The sequence below is a fragment of the Pteropus medius genome, unplaced genomic scaffold (genome assembly GCF_902729225.1).
Source record: "Pteropus medius unplaced genomic scaffold, Ma_sr-lr_union100, whole genome shotgun sequence".
NCBI classification, from domain to species: Eukaryota; Metazoa; Chordata; class Mammalia; order Chiroptera; family Pteropodidae; genus Pteropus; species Pteropus medius.
In genome coordinates, this window is record NW_024349804.1 from 6,703,622 (window position 1) to 6,718,884 (window position 15,263).

At 38.4% G+C, this 15,263-nt stretch overlaps 1 protein-coding gene and 1 pseudogene across 10 annotated transcripts in view; both read left to right on the forward strand.

The window, feature by feature from the left end:
* LDB2 (LIM domain binding 2) overlaps window positions 1-15,263 on the forward strand; it is a 335,132-nt gene that overhangs the window by 247,103 nt on the left and 72,766 nt on the right. For all 10 annotated transcript variants that reach the window (XM_039838125.1, XM_039838127.1, XM_039838126.1 and 7 more), the window contains exon 3: window positions 13,654-13,826. In XM_039838125.1, coding sequence (XP_039694059.1) covers window positions 13,654-13,826 — 173 coding nt within the window. The remainder of the gene's footprint in view (window positions 1-13,653; window positions 13,827-15,263) is intronic.
* LOC120583020 (uncharacterized) lies at window positions 6,593-6,711 on the forward strand (annotated as a pseudogene).

A 15,263-nucleotide genomic window follows, 5' to 3' on the forward strand; every position in this document is an offset into this window, starting at 1 on the left:
CTCTCTCTCTCTTTCTCTCTCTCTCTCTTTCTCGCTTTTATTCACTGTGTATTGACCACACACTCAACATCCAGGTATTTTCTTTACTATTTAATCATTATGGCAATCGAATAATAATAACAATGATAAAATAATAAAATAACGATGATCAGTGTCTTGATGTGCACCAATGCAAAGTTCAGTAAACATTTACGGAGTGCCTACTGCATGCTTCCCATTGCCCTTGGTCCTGAGAATATAGTCAGGAACAAACGGTTCCCGCATTCTTGGAGCTTGTATCCTTGTGCGGAACCAGATAAAATATACAACTATAATAGAACATGAGTAGTGATGAAAGTTATGAAGCAAACTAAATTAGGGTGCAAGAATAGAGGTTAGCCAGAAATTAGAGCATTTCATGGATGATTCTAGGTACTCTGTACAACGTCTCTATGAGGCTAGCACTGTTCTCATCGTCGTTTGACAGATGGAAAACCTGACAGCAGAATGATTAAGTAACTTGCCCAGGGTCACACAGCTGCTATGGGACAGAGCTGGGATTCAAGCCCAGGCAGGGCGGCTCCCAGGTCCATGCTCTCAAACCCATGGCCCACTCCTAGGAAGAGGTCGAATCTGGTGAGGCCCAGGAGGAGCAAGGCCAGGAGGGTCCCTGGACCTTATAAGTTCTTAATAGTGACAGAGGAGAAAGAGGGAAGCCACAGACAGGCCAGATGGAACGACCTTGCTCCCAGTTCACATGGTCCAGCAGACGTCTGCTGCTCCTCATGTCCCAGTAAGTGGGTCACCTCTCCTCCTGGAGGCATCCAAGTGTAAAAAAACAGCCAGAAGTGAAATTTCATCTTGAGGAATGGAGTCCCTGTCCCTTCATCCAAAGGAGATGGGGCAGCTTCAGAGAAAGGACTATCAGATAGTGGCGAAAAGTGAGGAGCATGTGTATGTTATTCAACCCACAAGGGATGTTAGCAAGTGTGTGCCAGCACTGGTACCCAGGTACCAAGGCTCAGGCAAGTCAGACTCATTCCAGAACCCACAGAATGCCCGAAGGCTACCTTCTCCTGCCTAAATCCTCAGGCTTTTCTGAAAGTCTGCACACAGAACATCAGAATCCAACAAATGGCACCCACACCTTTTTATCAAACTTGTGTGGGTGCTGTTGGTCTATTAAGTCCTGCTGTCAGAAAGTCTACACGGCATTTAATTCACTGTCAGAACCCTTGTTCCTTTTCTTGTAGACATAATCTAAGGGTCAGAAGCACAGCCCCCAGTGGACTACTGTGGAATGTGAAGTCGACCCTCTTTAAGTATACTTCTCATTTCCCAGCATTTTTACTTCCCTGTAAAGTGCCTCTGGAATGCTGACTTGGCGTGCAAATGGAGTCTTTTCTTTCTTTCTCTCTTTCTTTCTCTTTCTTTCTTTCTTTCTTTCTTTCTTTCTTTCTTTCTTTCTTTTTTTCTTTCTTTCTTTCTTTCTTTCTTTCTTCCCTTCTCTCTTCCTCTCTCTCTCTCTCCTGTCTATTTTTCTCAAAGAAGTATGCTTTTGTTTATAGAGTACAGATGTTTATGACTTGTGTACACAGATAAAATAAGGGAGAAGCCCCTTCAAGCTAAGTAGTCTCAGATGGGATGTTTTTTTGTTTTGTTTTGTTTTTTACTTGGAAAACTCAAAATTAACTTTAATGTCAGGATGAAACTTTCAAAATGATTAGTCTCTAATCCTTAATTATCTGAACTAGAACATTCAGACAGGAAAATTCCAGGTGTGGGGCTCCTGAAACCTTATTTTCTTCTTGTGGTTTTGATTCTCCAGCCCCGAACTGTAAAAATGGCTCTACCTCTGCCTTAGAAAGCTGCGTGCATCACCAGTTTGAGGTTGGCAGGCTGTCTAAATAGACATGCCAAGTCCGCATTCATCCATTTGCCAAACATCTCTTAAGTAGCTATTTACATCACGAATGTGCTGTGATACTGCAATGATTGAGAAATGTTCTCTGCCTTCAGGGAACTACAGTCACTGAAGGAAAGACAATAACATTGACGATTACAATACAGCGGGGTAAGTCACATAGTCTGTGCACATACAGAGTGTTTGGGGAGTAATGACATGCATTAAGTGCTCGGCAGAGTCAGGCTCTGCGTAAGCACGTTGCATGCATGATTTTATTAATACTTGTAACTGCCCATTGCATTAGTGACTCTTCCGTGCCCGTTTGACAGATGAAGAAACTGCAGTCTCGAGAGCATGAATCATCTGTTGTTCAAGGTCACGAGGTGAGCAAAGGACACAGCCATCTGCATCCAGAACTTTCACTGTAGCAGCTGGGTTTATAATCACTCGGAATAGAAAGGAGAGAAGTAGAAAATTTGAAGGATACGTGTGTGATGCTCAGCCAGAGGGGGTGGTATTCTAGCTGAGATTTCAGGACGCCGAAGACTTGGGGTGAAACAGAAGAGGCAGGACACGGCCCCCAGGCAGAGGATGCTGTGTGAGCAAAGGTTGTGAGGAGCACAGGGCATGCAAACACTGAGGGAACGGGCGAGATCGAAATGGAGTCGAGAGAAGGATGGTGGGGACGGCCAGTTTATTATTTTAATTCTACGAAACCTTTCCTTTGACTTCAAAATCCACTGTCAAGGGCCATGTTTTATTAGCTCCTATTTTAGTGACCACTTAACACCTTAGAAGGAACGTCTTATATAATACCCAGCCCTGGGGGGTCGGTCCAGTTTTATCCAAGTCTGTCCCTCTCCAGACTTGGCATTGCTAGCGATGCCGAGTCCTGGTTTCCATTAAGTTTGAAATCACACACATATTTCTGTTTCTCTGGCAATGTTTCTCTGACCCAGTTGAATTGTGCTCTTATTAAAACACAAAATCGAATGACTTATGGTGTTCCCATGGCTATGAGTTTGAGAAGGCCCAATAAATCAGACTGAAATAATTCCATAAGAATTCTTGAAGTTTGGCGCCTTTGAAAAATCAAGGAATAGAATTTTCTCACTTCTCTAGTCTGGAGCAGTTCCCCCAACCCCCAACCCCCACCCCCACCGCCCCTTGTAGCCAAGCAAATGGGTTTTAGGTAAAAAAATTTCAGAAAACTATAAACTATATGAAAACGTCAAATGTGGATGGTTCGCTTGGTGCAATAACCACATGAGCAGGATGTCTGTGATTAATTGCTTAATTTCATCACCTACACATAGGTAAAGCTTTGAGTATTTAAGGGCTGCCACTTTGTGAGATCTACATAACAGAAATGTAAAAGCTGGCAATATTCAGCGCTGATGAAGCTGTGAGTAAAACATGTACCATCAGAGCTGCTGAGAGAGTAAATTGATCATAGGACTTTGAAGGGGGATTATTGGTACCTGGTTAAATAAAATCTATTTTTCCCGTTTTCAGTGTCTATCCTGTTGGAAAAAATTATAAAATAATCTATACATCTCTAAACATGGAGATGTCTCCGTAACATCTGAAACAGCCATCAGACCTAATGAATAGTTAGTGAGTCTCTGTGACAGTAATGTCTTAATTTTTTTACTCTAGAATATGATGCAATGATTAAACGAAGAGAATTAGCCTTAGAACTCAAAAATGTATTCTTGAATGAAAAAAGACAAGTTCCTTATAGGTACACTCCGTATGATAATTTTTATGTAAAACAAGACAAAAGGCACTCACACGAGATGATATGTGTTTTCTATGGGGCCACATATAGAGAGATAAACATATAACTTACAAATCTAAAAGGCTGTCTAACAGACTGAGAACAAAGTTGACGTGAGGGAGGGTGAAGGTCCTGCCATCAGTGGGTACGGCACGGTCAGGGGAACTTTAGACTTCTTAGTAACATATTAATTAACCTTAGCTGCTTAAAAAAGTAAACCTTCATTTTTCAATGGCTTAACACACTAGAAAGGTGTAATTTGCTCCGAAGTCCAGATGGATTTTCCCAATATGTGGCAGCTATATTCCTGGTGGGGACCCAGGCTTCTCCCATCTCCTGGTCCTCCATTCATTGGGGGAGGAGGGGTCTATGGAATTTCCTGCTGGGTCTTCAGTATCTGGATGTCAGAGGCCTCGAAAATTCTATGCGCCAATTGCACATAGAATGAGTTTACTTGCCATGTCTGAAAGCTGAGTTTCTCTTCTTGATGTCTACTTGGTTGAAAAAATAAAAGCAATGAAAATGTCCATTGGACATTGGTTATGACTCCATTACACGGCAGCAGCCACCAGAAAGAGATTTTAGGAGATGATGCCTAGCTCGATGATTAGAAAAAGAAATCAGACCTAATGAATAGTTAGTGAGTCTTGTGACAGTAATGTCTTAATTTTTTTTGCACGTGGACTATATAATTTAAAAATTAATAAAAATCAAACTTGGGCATAGAAATAAACCAATGTTGGTTGATTAAAAACAAGTGTTCTACTTTATTCCACCATGGTTCCAAGTAGCTCTGCAGTTTTATTTCTCTGGCCATCAGATTCTTCTGTAAAATGAGGGTGTGGGATATAATCATGGATAACCCAATTACATTTATTAAATAATTGTTAGTGTTTTGTATTATATTTTTTCCACCTATGTTAAGTGCTATTCATAATCACTAATCAAGAGCTAATCAGCATTACGATGAGTTGAGATTATTCCTACTCGAATCAGAGAAACATGTAAAACACGTTCTTTTTTAACAATTAAAAAAAATACAGAACTAGTTAGGGGTGCATTTTGAGATCTTCAGAAACTCACTGGGATTAGAAAATACTACGGGAATCACTGGACTAAGCTTGGGGTTTTCTCTGGCTCTCTCATTCTAAATTAGTACGCAGGGTAATGCCTCATATAGAGCACTGCTTTCATGGATATTGTTAAAGGAATGAATGAATTCATAAGTTGCATTTAGGGAAAAATGTATTTAAAAATATGTGTGTGCACAAGAGAGAGTGAGATTTATACCAAGTACAAAAGTTGTTCCATAATTGGAAATGTATTCATAGATAGCTTTCTAAAGAAAATTAGGCAATCAATAGTTGCCGAAGAGGTGTTTGATCAAATTAAACACCCATTAGGATAAAAAAGAAAACATCATGAAAACAAAGGTTAGAAAAATAATTCACTTTTCTTTTTTATTTTCTATGGTAAATAATACAATGTCAAATTAACGTACAGTACTTCCTTAATCTTGGAGGCATTTTCTTAAAAAAAAAAATCAGAGAAAAAAGTCTATAACTTTCCTCATTATTTAATCTTTTTTTCCCCTGGAAATTCTATTTTAACATCACAATAAGTTGAGAAATTAATGATATAAATATATTGTAAAGAAGGAAAATATTATCAATATTTGAGAGTGATAAATTTCTTCATCAAGAAAACTTTTAAAATTTCTAAAAGAACTATTAAAATTAATAAAAGCATTAATTAAGTGTCTGGGTTCCAAATAAATGTGTAATAAAAAATATTAATCATTCAACGTAACTGAAATAGACAAGAATTGCCTTGACCAAAAATGATAGGTAGCTATATGTAAAAAAACTTCAGAATTCTTTTAGGGTAGAAATAAAGACAAATAAATGGACATTTTATGTTCTTGAATGAGAAGATTGAGCATCTTAAAGACGTTAACTCTTTCTTAGTAAATTAAATCTAATTAAATCAACCTCCCAGTTTGGCAGGGAGAGTTGAAAATATTATCTTAAAGTTCATCTTGAAGAATATAGTAGTTATGAAAATGTTGAAATAAAGATAATACAGAGGGCAGAAATAAATCTAGCAGATGTGAACTGCATTATAAGTTTCGAATAAGTAAAAATCGTACTGTGAGAGAGCTCGATTTAATGAAGTAGTTCATCCCGACAGGATCCTCTAAGGTATAAACAAGTAAGATCAGGTCATGACCGTAGCCCAGGTCACTGTGCTCCCTAACACATGCTGTGCCGCAGCCTGGGCCATTCTTGTCTCCCCATCTCCTGTGCCTGAGTGGGGTCTATTCATCCTTTCACTTACATCTTTCTCTAATACTTTACTCTGTCCCCATTGACCAAGCCCCATATCTATGAAGCATCTAGAGCATGGATTTATTCTGGAAGTCAGTAAAAGATTTCAGGTTCAGACTCAAAGTGTATTGATTTATGGTAAGAGTCCAGCCATGGTGGTGAGCCCCTCTAACACAGTATTATTGTCAGTATCTTGGAAAAAGGGAAAAAGAAATTTTGCCCATCATGAAAACAGCCTGTGGTGGGGCTGACAGAATCGGGATCCAAAATTATCTGACTATGCCAAAGCACTGGCTGAATGACATGAAATGAGGCAGCTTTACACATAAGTTCCTGTAACTTGGAGCTGAAAATGCATTTATGAATTGCATGGACTCATTCAGCAAATATATATTGGGTCCTTATTATATCAGGCAATGTATAAACAGATGGAGCCATCTCTCTTGCCTTATTAATGAATTAAAAGCTCTGAGAATAGCTCGATCGGAAGCTCCTCAAGAGCAGAATGGGGTCCACCTTGGTCATGGTTGTTTCCCCAGCACCCAGCACCTAGTGGTGTGGCAGAAGTCTTAGTCAAGTTATTAAAAATTTGGAAGGTAGGTCTACGGCCATGCCACCCTGAACAAGCCCGATCTCATCTGATCTCAGAAGCTAAGCAGAGTCGGGCCTGGTTAGTACTTGGATGGGAGACCACCTAGGAAGACCAGGTGCTATAGGCGTCAAAAGGAAAAAATAAGGAATTGTAAGGTGAAAAGTTCCTTGCAATCTGTGAGGTCAACAGGGTTGCCTCACCTGAAAAAAAAATGATAGGTAAAAAAATGTAAGAAAAGATATCTAGTAGCTATCTGGGAGGGTCAGAAAATTTTGTGGTGTTTTGGGACCTTCTTGGCAGATGCATAATACATATAAGAAGACTAGAGTAGGTTCATCAGATCATATCATTGGCGTAGACCTTCCAATGCCCAGCTCATTGCACTGAGAATAAAATGCAAACCCTTTGCCGTGGCCCAGGAAGAGCCATAGAATGTGGCCCTGCCTCTTTCTCTGAGCTCACCTATTAACTCACTCTGTGACTGTGCTCCTGCCATACTGCTCTCTTTCCCCATACTGGGACACATCAAGCTCATTCAATGAGGACGCGTTCCTGTCTTACGGCCTTTGCTGGAATAACATCGGCCCCCTAATAGGCACTTAGTAAGCACATATTCAATGAACAAATCTTTGAAATAGCAAGAGATGTCAGCAGAGAGAAGATATTTAAGTCAAATCGCCTTGGTCGAGAGAAGAGGAAAAGGTAGGTTAGAGTGAAAATGCTGACAATTTAGGAGAGCAAGTTAGTTTGACCCGCGCTCCCTTCAGCAAGACAAAGGGACCTGTCATCCGTTGAAGTTTGAGCCTGTTTTATTTCCCTTGTTTTGGCTAATTATGATGGCTATTTACCATAAATAAAATCATCAGCAGTGTTTATTTCATTCCTGGGAGCATCTCCATTTACGTGTTAGCATAATGCATTCATTGATTTCTGAATACAGATAAGTATCAAGTCTAATGAATCTTTGTGTTTATTAAATGCCTCAGTGGTAGAATTTCCATTGAATTTCTGAGGTCCTACAGCTTTAGAACAACTATATCAACTACTTAGATTCAGACAACCAATGTGTCCATTATCACAGGGGTCTCCAACCCCTGGGCCGTGGACCGGTAGTGGTCCGTGGCCTGTTAGGAACCAGGCTGCAGAGCAGTAGGTGGGCAGCAGGTGAGTGAGTGAAGCTCTATATGTATTTGCAGCCGCTCCCCAGTGCTAGCATCACCACCTCAGCTCCACCTCAGATCATCAGGCGTTACATTCTCATAGGAGCTCCAGTCCCTGGTGCCAAAAAGATTGAGGACCGTTGCATTATCATGTTAACAAAAAGTGTTTTTTAATCATAGTAATCAATTCTTTTATTATAATTAACTTTGCCAAATTAAAACACAAATATGTCGTCATGGTTTTCTCTCTTCAGTGAGGAGGAAAATCATTAAATAATTGTCAAGTGTTGAGTGGTACTAACATATTGTTAGTTACAAACCTTCCTCTCGTTCCATATTTTAATCAGGGTTCTCAACCCCTTTCATATTTTGAAGTGAATTGTCTTTGAAAGCTAGAAAGCACAGGAGTTTAGAATAGTAAATGATGATCCCCAGACAAAAAGTCTTAGAATTAGACAATGGTTTTTTAAAGAACTTGAAGAACTTCAGAGCACTTAAAATCTGGACATTAGAATTATTGTTTGGCAAGTGTATTTACAAAGAGATTAGAGTCACACCGCATAGACTATCACAGAATTAGAGATTCTCAAGGTAAGGAGTAGTTGCTACATTGATTTCCCTGGAAGTATTTGAGTATGCCTATTTCACAGCCACCTCACCAGGTTAATGTTTTTAATTTTTTTATTATTATTTTAATTTATACTTTGGTTAGTAGTTTGAGCATTTTCCCAAATGATTACTTTCTACTTGCAAATTTTTTCATGTGAATTACCTATAAATCGTAAGAGTTTAAGAAAAGCATTTCATAAACATATGTAGAGATGAATAGAGGTGAAATTAGATGAAATGCTCTATAAGGGATGAAATACAATAGAGATGAAATGCCCTGAAAATCGGATGCACGATAATTCATATCTTCTCAATGATTAAGAATTCTTAATGTGTACCATTTGGTTTCTAAATGAGGGAAAAGTCAACTAACATCCCTAAGTGCCCTGTACATATCCTGACATCAGCAAGTCACACCTACAAGAAAAGATGGAGCCTGGATTCTGCCTCCACGGTACCATCAGCTTACCAGCTCCAACAGCAGAAACTTCTGGGGGTGGTGAGGGTCAGTGGTTTAAAACAAAATAGAACAACAAAAACCTTCTCAAGGAACTGGAATTCAGAGTTCAACATCTAAATTAGCTATGAATAAGTTTTTAGCTATTTCTGGACTGATCATGTTTACCTATAGAGTATTTTTTAGACATTCTTTATACACATTTCAGGCTCCTGCATAATTTAATCTGTGATTTTCTTTTCTCTTTTATAAATACATAAATAATGGATACTAAACTCCCCTCCCCTAACATCACAGAAAACCTTCCTGGGCTCTCCTGCTCACCATACCTCCCCTTCCTCACTTTTGGTGTTTTGATCTAAATGTGTTAGAAAAATGGAATCTCTTTTATGATCTACTATAGTCTTAATCTCTTTTCAAGAATATTTGAAAGCTGTAACTCTTTTCATGGAAGCACCATGTAGATTTATGTGTATCAATATTTAAACTCTTTGTAATTCTAAGAATTAAAGTATAAATGTAAACTGCTTGTCTAGCATAGGAGTGTGACTGTAAAATTTAAATAGATTCAGATTCGGTGTGGCTAAATCTGAAACTGATTTAAAGTCATTTGTATTAGGCTGTGCAGTGCGGTGGCATGATTTACTAAATTAAAAGGACATTTTAATCTGCTTAGTTCTTCAAAAATAATACATCTATACATCGAATTCAGTATTCAGAAGAAACTGGCAGAGTTCAAAATCACAAGTTCATTTTTTAACTTTATTACCACACTGTGTTATAGGTACTTAGATGCTTGTTAACTCTCTTGTTAGAAATGTGTTTGAAAGAGAGGGACAAAAATCTATCTTTGTGTTTCTAGCAGCTACCAAGGAGCTTTGCACCTACGCTGGGCTCAATGAATGTTTACAGAAGAAATCAATGAATGAGCTATAGTGATTTCCTCAAGCACATGTGATGTTTTTCTGGTTGTCTGTTGCATTCACTGAACACTATATTGCTCAGTGTGTGTGTGTGTGTGTGTGTGTGTTGTGTGTGTGTGTGTGTGTGTGCGTATTGTTTGTGTGTGTGTGTGTTATATTTCTGACTATTCTCCCTTGAAGAGCAGAGCTCTTTGGCAAAGATATTCTCTGTGGAAGGCAGAACTATGGCCCCCCAGAGATGTCCACTGCTAATCCCTGGTACCTGTGACTATGTCGCCTTACACAGCAAAAGGAACTTTGCAGATATGATTAAGTTAAGCACCTTGAGATAGGAGATTAGCCTGGAGTGTTGGGGTGGGTTCAATGAAATCACAGGGGCCCTCAGCAATGGAAGAGGGAGGCAGAAGAGGTAAGAGGATGCCCTGTGAGGATTCCATCCAAGTTGCTGATTTGAAAGATGGAGAAAGGGTCCACAGGTGAAGAATGCCAGCAGCTTCTAAATGCTGGAAAAAGCAAGAAAACAGACTCCCCCCCAGATCCCTTAGGAAGGAATGCAGCCCGAATGACACCTTGATTTTAGCCCAGCAAGACCCATGTCAGATGGTCAGAACCGTGTTTAAGATAATAAATAGAATTTTAAGCCACTAAGTGTGATCATTTGTTACAGCGGCAGTAGAAAACTAATACAGTCTCTGGCAGACCTTTTTATCCCTTCCAGCTTCTGACACAGTAGGTTGCACACAGAGAGACTCAGATGTCTTTTGCAGATTCTTTTTCTCATCACCACCTCTTTATTTGATGTCAGCGTTTGCTACCCCGTTCCATGCTGGAACAGGACAGAATTCATCAGGAATCCACTTTCTGCAAATAAGAGAAAGATAACACCAACTCACTCAAGTAAAAATTTTTAAAAATAAAATTTTTAAAAAGAGGGGAAACATAGAAGTGGGACTTTCGAGTGCTAGAGTTGGCTTCAGCCCCAGCTAAGCTGAGGGCTCAAATCAGTCCACAAAGACTCTCTGTCTGTCTTATCTGCTTCCCTCTGTTTGCAAGCTTCTGTATTTCTGTGATTCACATGTGTTTAGTGGCAAAACTACCCTCTTTCTTTCAGGAAAAAAAATACTAATTTGCCCATCTTTGTAGCGTAGGGGTTTGGAAGAGTGTTATAATTATTCATTGCTACATTAAAAATTGCTCCAAAACATGTTGGCTTCAAATACAAACATTTTGTTGTTGTTATTTACTCTTGATTCTGCAGTTTGGGCAAAGCATATGGGAGACAGGCTCATTGCTGCTCCATGCGACATCAGTTGGAGCTCAAGGATTCACTTCCAAGATGACCTCACTCACAAAAGTTGATGTTGGCTTTTGGCTGGGAGCTTAGCTGGAGCTGTTGGCTGGAAGATGCAGCTCTCCTTCACATGACTGCTCCACGTGGCTAGGTCGGGCTTCTTACGCTGTGGCAGTCTTAGAGTAGTTAGACTTTGTACCTAGCAACTGACTTCCTCTCAAGCACAAAGTGGAGCTGCTGGTCCTTCTTATGCTTTAACCCAAAACTGGCATAAGGTCACTTGTGCCACATTCTACTGATTAAAGAAGATCACAGGGCCCACTCCATATTTGAGGAGAAGAGACAACATACCCAAGGACATGACTGCCATTGCTGTGGTTCACTGGGGTCACCAGAGCAGCAGCCTAGCACAATGGATAATGAAGCTTTGTGAGTGATGGTCCAAACAGGACCATGGAGGAAAGTGGTAGGGGCAGCCCCACAAAGGAAAAGGGCTGGAAACAAACCTCAGGTGGCCATAGCAACCATTTTCTAGAGTGCTAGAAATATTCAGGAAAGCAAAGTTTCATTTCCTTCTATTTTCTATATAGTTTGTATATTTTCTGGACTTGGAGAAGTAATTAAAAATTTAGGTTTAAAGTTAAGGAACCTCAAACTTTTTTCTCCATTTAATTTTTCTTATACTATAAATGAAAATGATGATAATATATAGCAAACACTACTGCAAAGGAATTAAATTGTGCAGGATTTGTGAAGAATAAATTGTAATGTGGCTAATCCAGTGGTGTTTATTTCCAGTAACCTTTTTAATGTGACAATTCTTTGGATATTGTGGTGACATTTTTACCCTACATCTACATTTTTATGGTTTGTACTTATTCTCCACAGTCCAGATTCCAAAATGTCAAATTATTAGAGCTGTTTTATGGTAGTTGTAAGACATTTGAAATGCATTAAGTTAATTTTATCTGTTTAGCAAAATACAATAAGGTTTTCTCATTAACAAAGTTTTCTTTATAAGCCATGAATACATTTAAGGATACGGTGGGCTCACATTACTCTCATGTGCATTTTATATTTAGTGAATGAACACGCACTATTGGGGATTAGGCAGGATTTAGGAAATGTATGCATAAGAATTATTTAGGATGGAATTGCCAAAGATTCTGGAATATTTAGAACACGCTTGTTGATTGATTTTTTACTGCAGTAAATATAAAGCAATAACAGCTATATAAATTATTCAAAGACTAGTCATCCACATCGGGATTCTTTAGAGATTGTTTCAGAAATCAGTTTGGCAGGATATTTTTTTATAGTTATTTTTTCCAAATCCATGTACAAAAAAGATACAGATCCATACGGAATAGATTAACACAGATTCTTTTCAAATGAAATTCGATATTTTAAAACATGCAATTGAAGATTGCATGATCTTGTCTACTAAAACTCTCTTCGGTAATTTATTTATTTTCAATATTATTTTTGTCTTTTAGGAGGCATTATATAGTGAATGTAAGAGATTTATTAAAAACCTTGGATCTCTTGAGAGTGCTTTAGTACTTTGCCTCAAAATCTGCACATAGGCAAAATTCCTGATATTATGAGTTGGGATTTTCAGTGTAAGAGGATTTAAAATCTCTGCTAAAGCAAGGGCTTGTTAGCTGTTTCTAAGCATCATATATCAGAGAGACCCAGCTACTTACCAATCACTCAAACTAAAATGGGGCAGGACAGAACACAAGGAATTAAAGAGACCAATTTAGACCAAGTGGAAGGTATCAAGTTCTCTTAACATAAACCTTTTATTCTAGAAAGATATCCTATCCAACTCCAGAAACAGACAGAATAATCAGTATTTACAGAGGTATGGATCTCTTTGTACAGGCATATATGGATTACTTTTTAAAGATGTCCATTCATTAAAGCAGTTTGAGATGTAGTGTTAGAAAGAATGTTTGGGTGTTTGCAAATTTGGAGTTAGAGACCTCAATTATCTACTCATAAGTTGTGTGACTTTGAAACGATCCTAATAACGTTTTTTTTCCATAAAAACCTTTTTGGATCTCAGTCCCTTACACTCTTAAGGTTGTTCTTAAGATTCAATGAGAGAATGCCAAACTACTTCACACTACGAAGCACTCCATTATTAAAATTTGTATTCTTATGACTACCACTGCTTCTAAAACATGATTGGATGATTGGATAATTTGTCTGTAAACAATCCATTGAAAAATCCAAGTAGGTTGGATGTGTTTTATTTTTTGAAAATATGTTGGCTTAGAGAACATATGTAAAATCCAAAGTACTGAATATGTTTGTCTCCATTCTTGTAAAATACTAACCCTTTTATTATTGACCTTCAATGGGACACAAAATCTGGAGAGATGACTGTACAAACTTTTTTTCTGAATAGCTGTGGATTTTATTAACTATAACCCAGAAGGGTCATGGCTATTTATTAAATAAATAAATAAATAAACAAATTAATAAATTAATAAATAAATGCCTCCTGGTATTGTTTCTTGAGATGACTTATATCCAGCTGGAGATCTGGTGATGGTGTGGGATGTGGGGAACCAGTCAGATAGTTTTATTAATTATTTATTTCTCTGTGTTTCTCTTCCAGCTATTGGCAGGACCCTCATTCCCCGTTACTTTAGCACTGTGTTTGAAGGAGGGGTGACTGACCTGTATTACATTCTCAAACACTCAAAAGAGTCATACCACAACTCATCCATCACAGTGGACTGTGACCAGTGTGCTATGGTCACCCAGCACGGGAAGCCCATGTTCACCAAGGTATGGGGTGATGGGTAGCATGGCTTGTTCTTCTCTGGGTGTGCTGAAGGATAATAATTAAAGCTTTCTTCTGGAACTTTGAGCTGATTTCTCACAATCTTAAACCCTTTCAGCACTGTGAGATAATCTTGTTTGTGATATGGCTAGACTTTTGGAGAACACCATTCTAAGTTGCGATCATGTGATAAGGAGCACAGTCAAACATGATAGAGCCTCAAAACTAAGAGGAAAATAGGTTTGGCTGCCTATTAAACTCAGGTTGCTAAATTGGAATTTTGTTTTTTTATACAAAGGGTCTTCTATAGCTAAAAAGACATTCTTCCATGGTTAATCATCTGATTCTGAGATACACTCTGGTTTATCCAAGGACCATCTACAATCATACTTATCACCATAATACTATTAGTTACTGAAAAAATTCCACATGTTACTAAAATTAAACACCTTTTAAAGCTAAATTCATTGTGAACAAACAAGACGGGGGAAATCCACCCAACCAGAACTCAACTCACCGTAACTTTTAAGGAACATAAAAACATAAAAATATAAGTGAAATTAGGGAATTCAGAGTTTAAAGTTTGTTTCCCCAAATTCTAAGAAGTTCTATGATTGGTCGCCCAGCAAGTGAGCGGAAGTTAGTTGTAAAAAAGAGAATGAGAAACACAGGAGGGGAGGATGAGGATCAGATTAATCTTTGAGGCAGAATTCAAGGCTGTGAAGGATTTGGAAGGAAAAAGAGAAGAGATAGAGAATCAACTCCATCTTCTATACATTCTACATCTATGATCCTTCCCAAACACAGATAATTGACAGAAGGAGTATTCCCTCTGGGTAAAGACCTTTCTGGAACATTACAGACAATCCCTATGTCTTCTTCCACGTGGAAAAACTAGTAAAAACCAATATTTGGTCATAGAATCTGGCAAACAGAAGCTTATTTTAATGAACACTAGTTCATTGCATTGTGACTAAGACTCAATGTGAAATTAATTTGTAATGTTGACAGCAGCTGTCTTTTTTACCTAGAAACACAAATGACAACCCTTTTTTTATAGTTAAGAGAAGTTGAATTATCAGGGTTAATTGCAAAAACCCAAATTATAAAACTGAAGCTGTGTGTCTTATTTATGCACAATGTTGCTGAAAGAATAGATATGAAATGTTTATTATTTAAAGTATCTTTTGATCTTGTCGGTGCAGTCAAATCTTTCTGGTACCCACGATGATGTATAAAACCAGAGGCAAAGATTATATAATGCAAAAGCAAATCATCAAATGCCACTGATTTTATGGTCTCTTGACTTCATCAATAGACATTTTAAATGTGGAGCAGGAGCTGGGTTTTCTCCTTCCTCCTTCCTGGGTTTGCTCCTATTTGACAGAAGATCCCCACTGGACGCGGAAGTCTGTGCTGGGAAGAGAATTTTGCTATGTGGA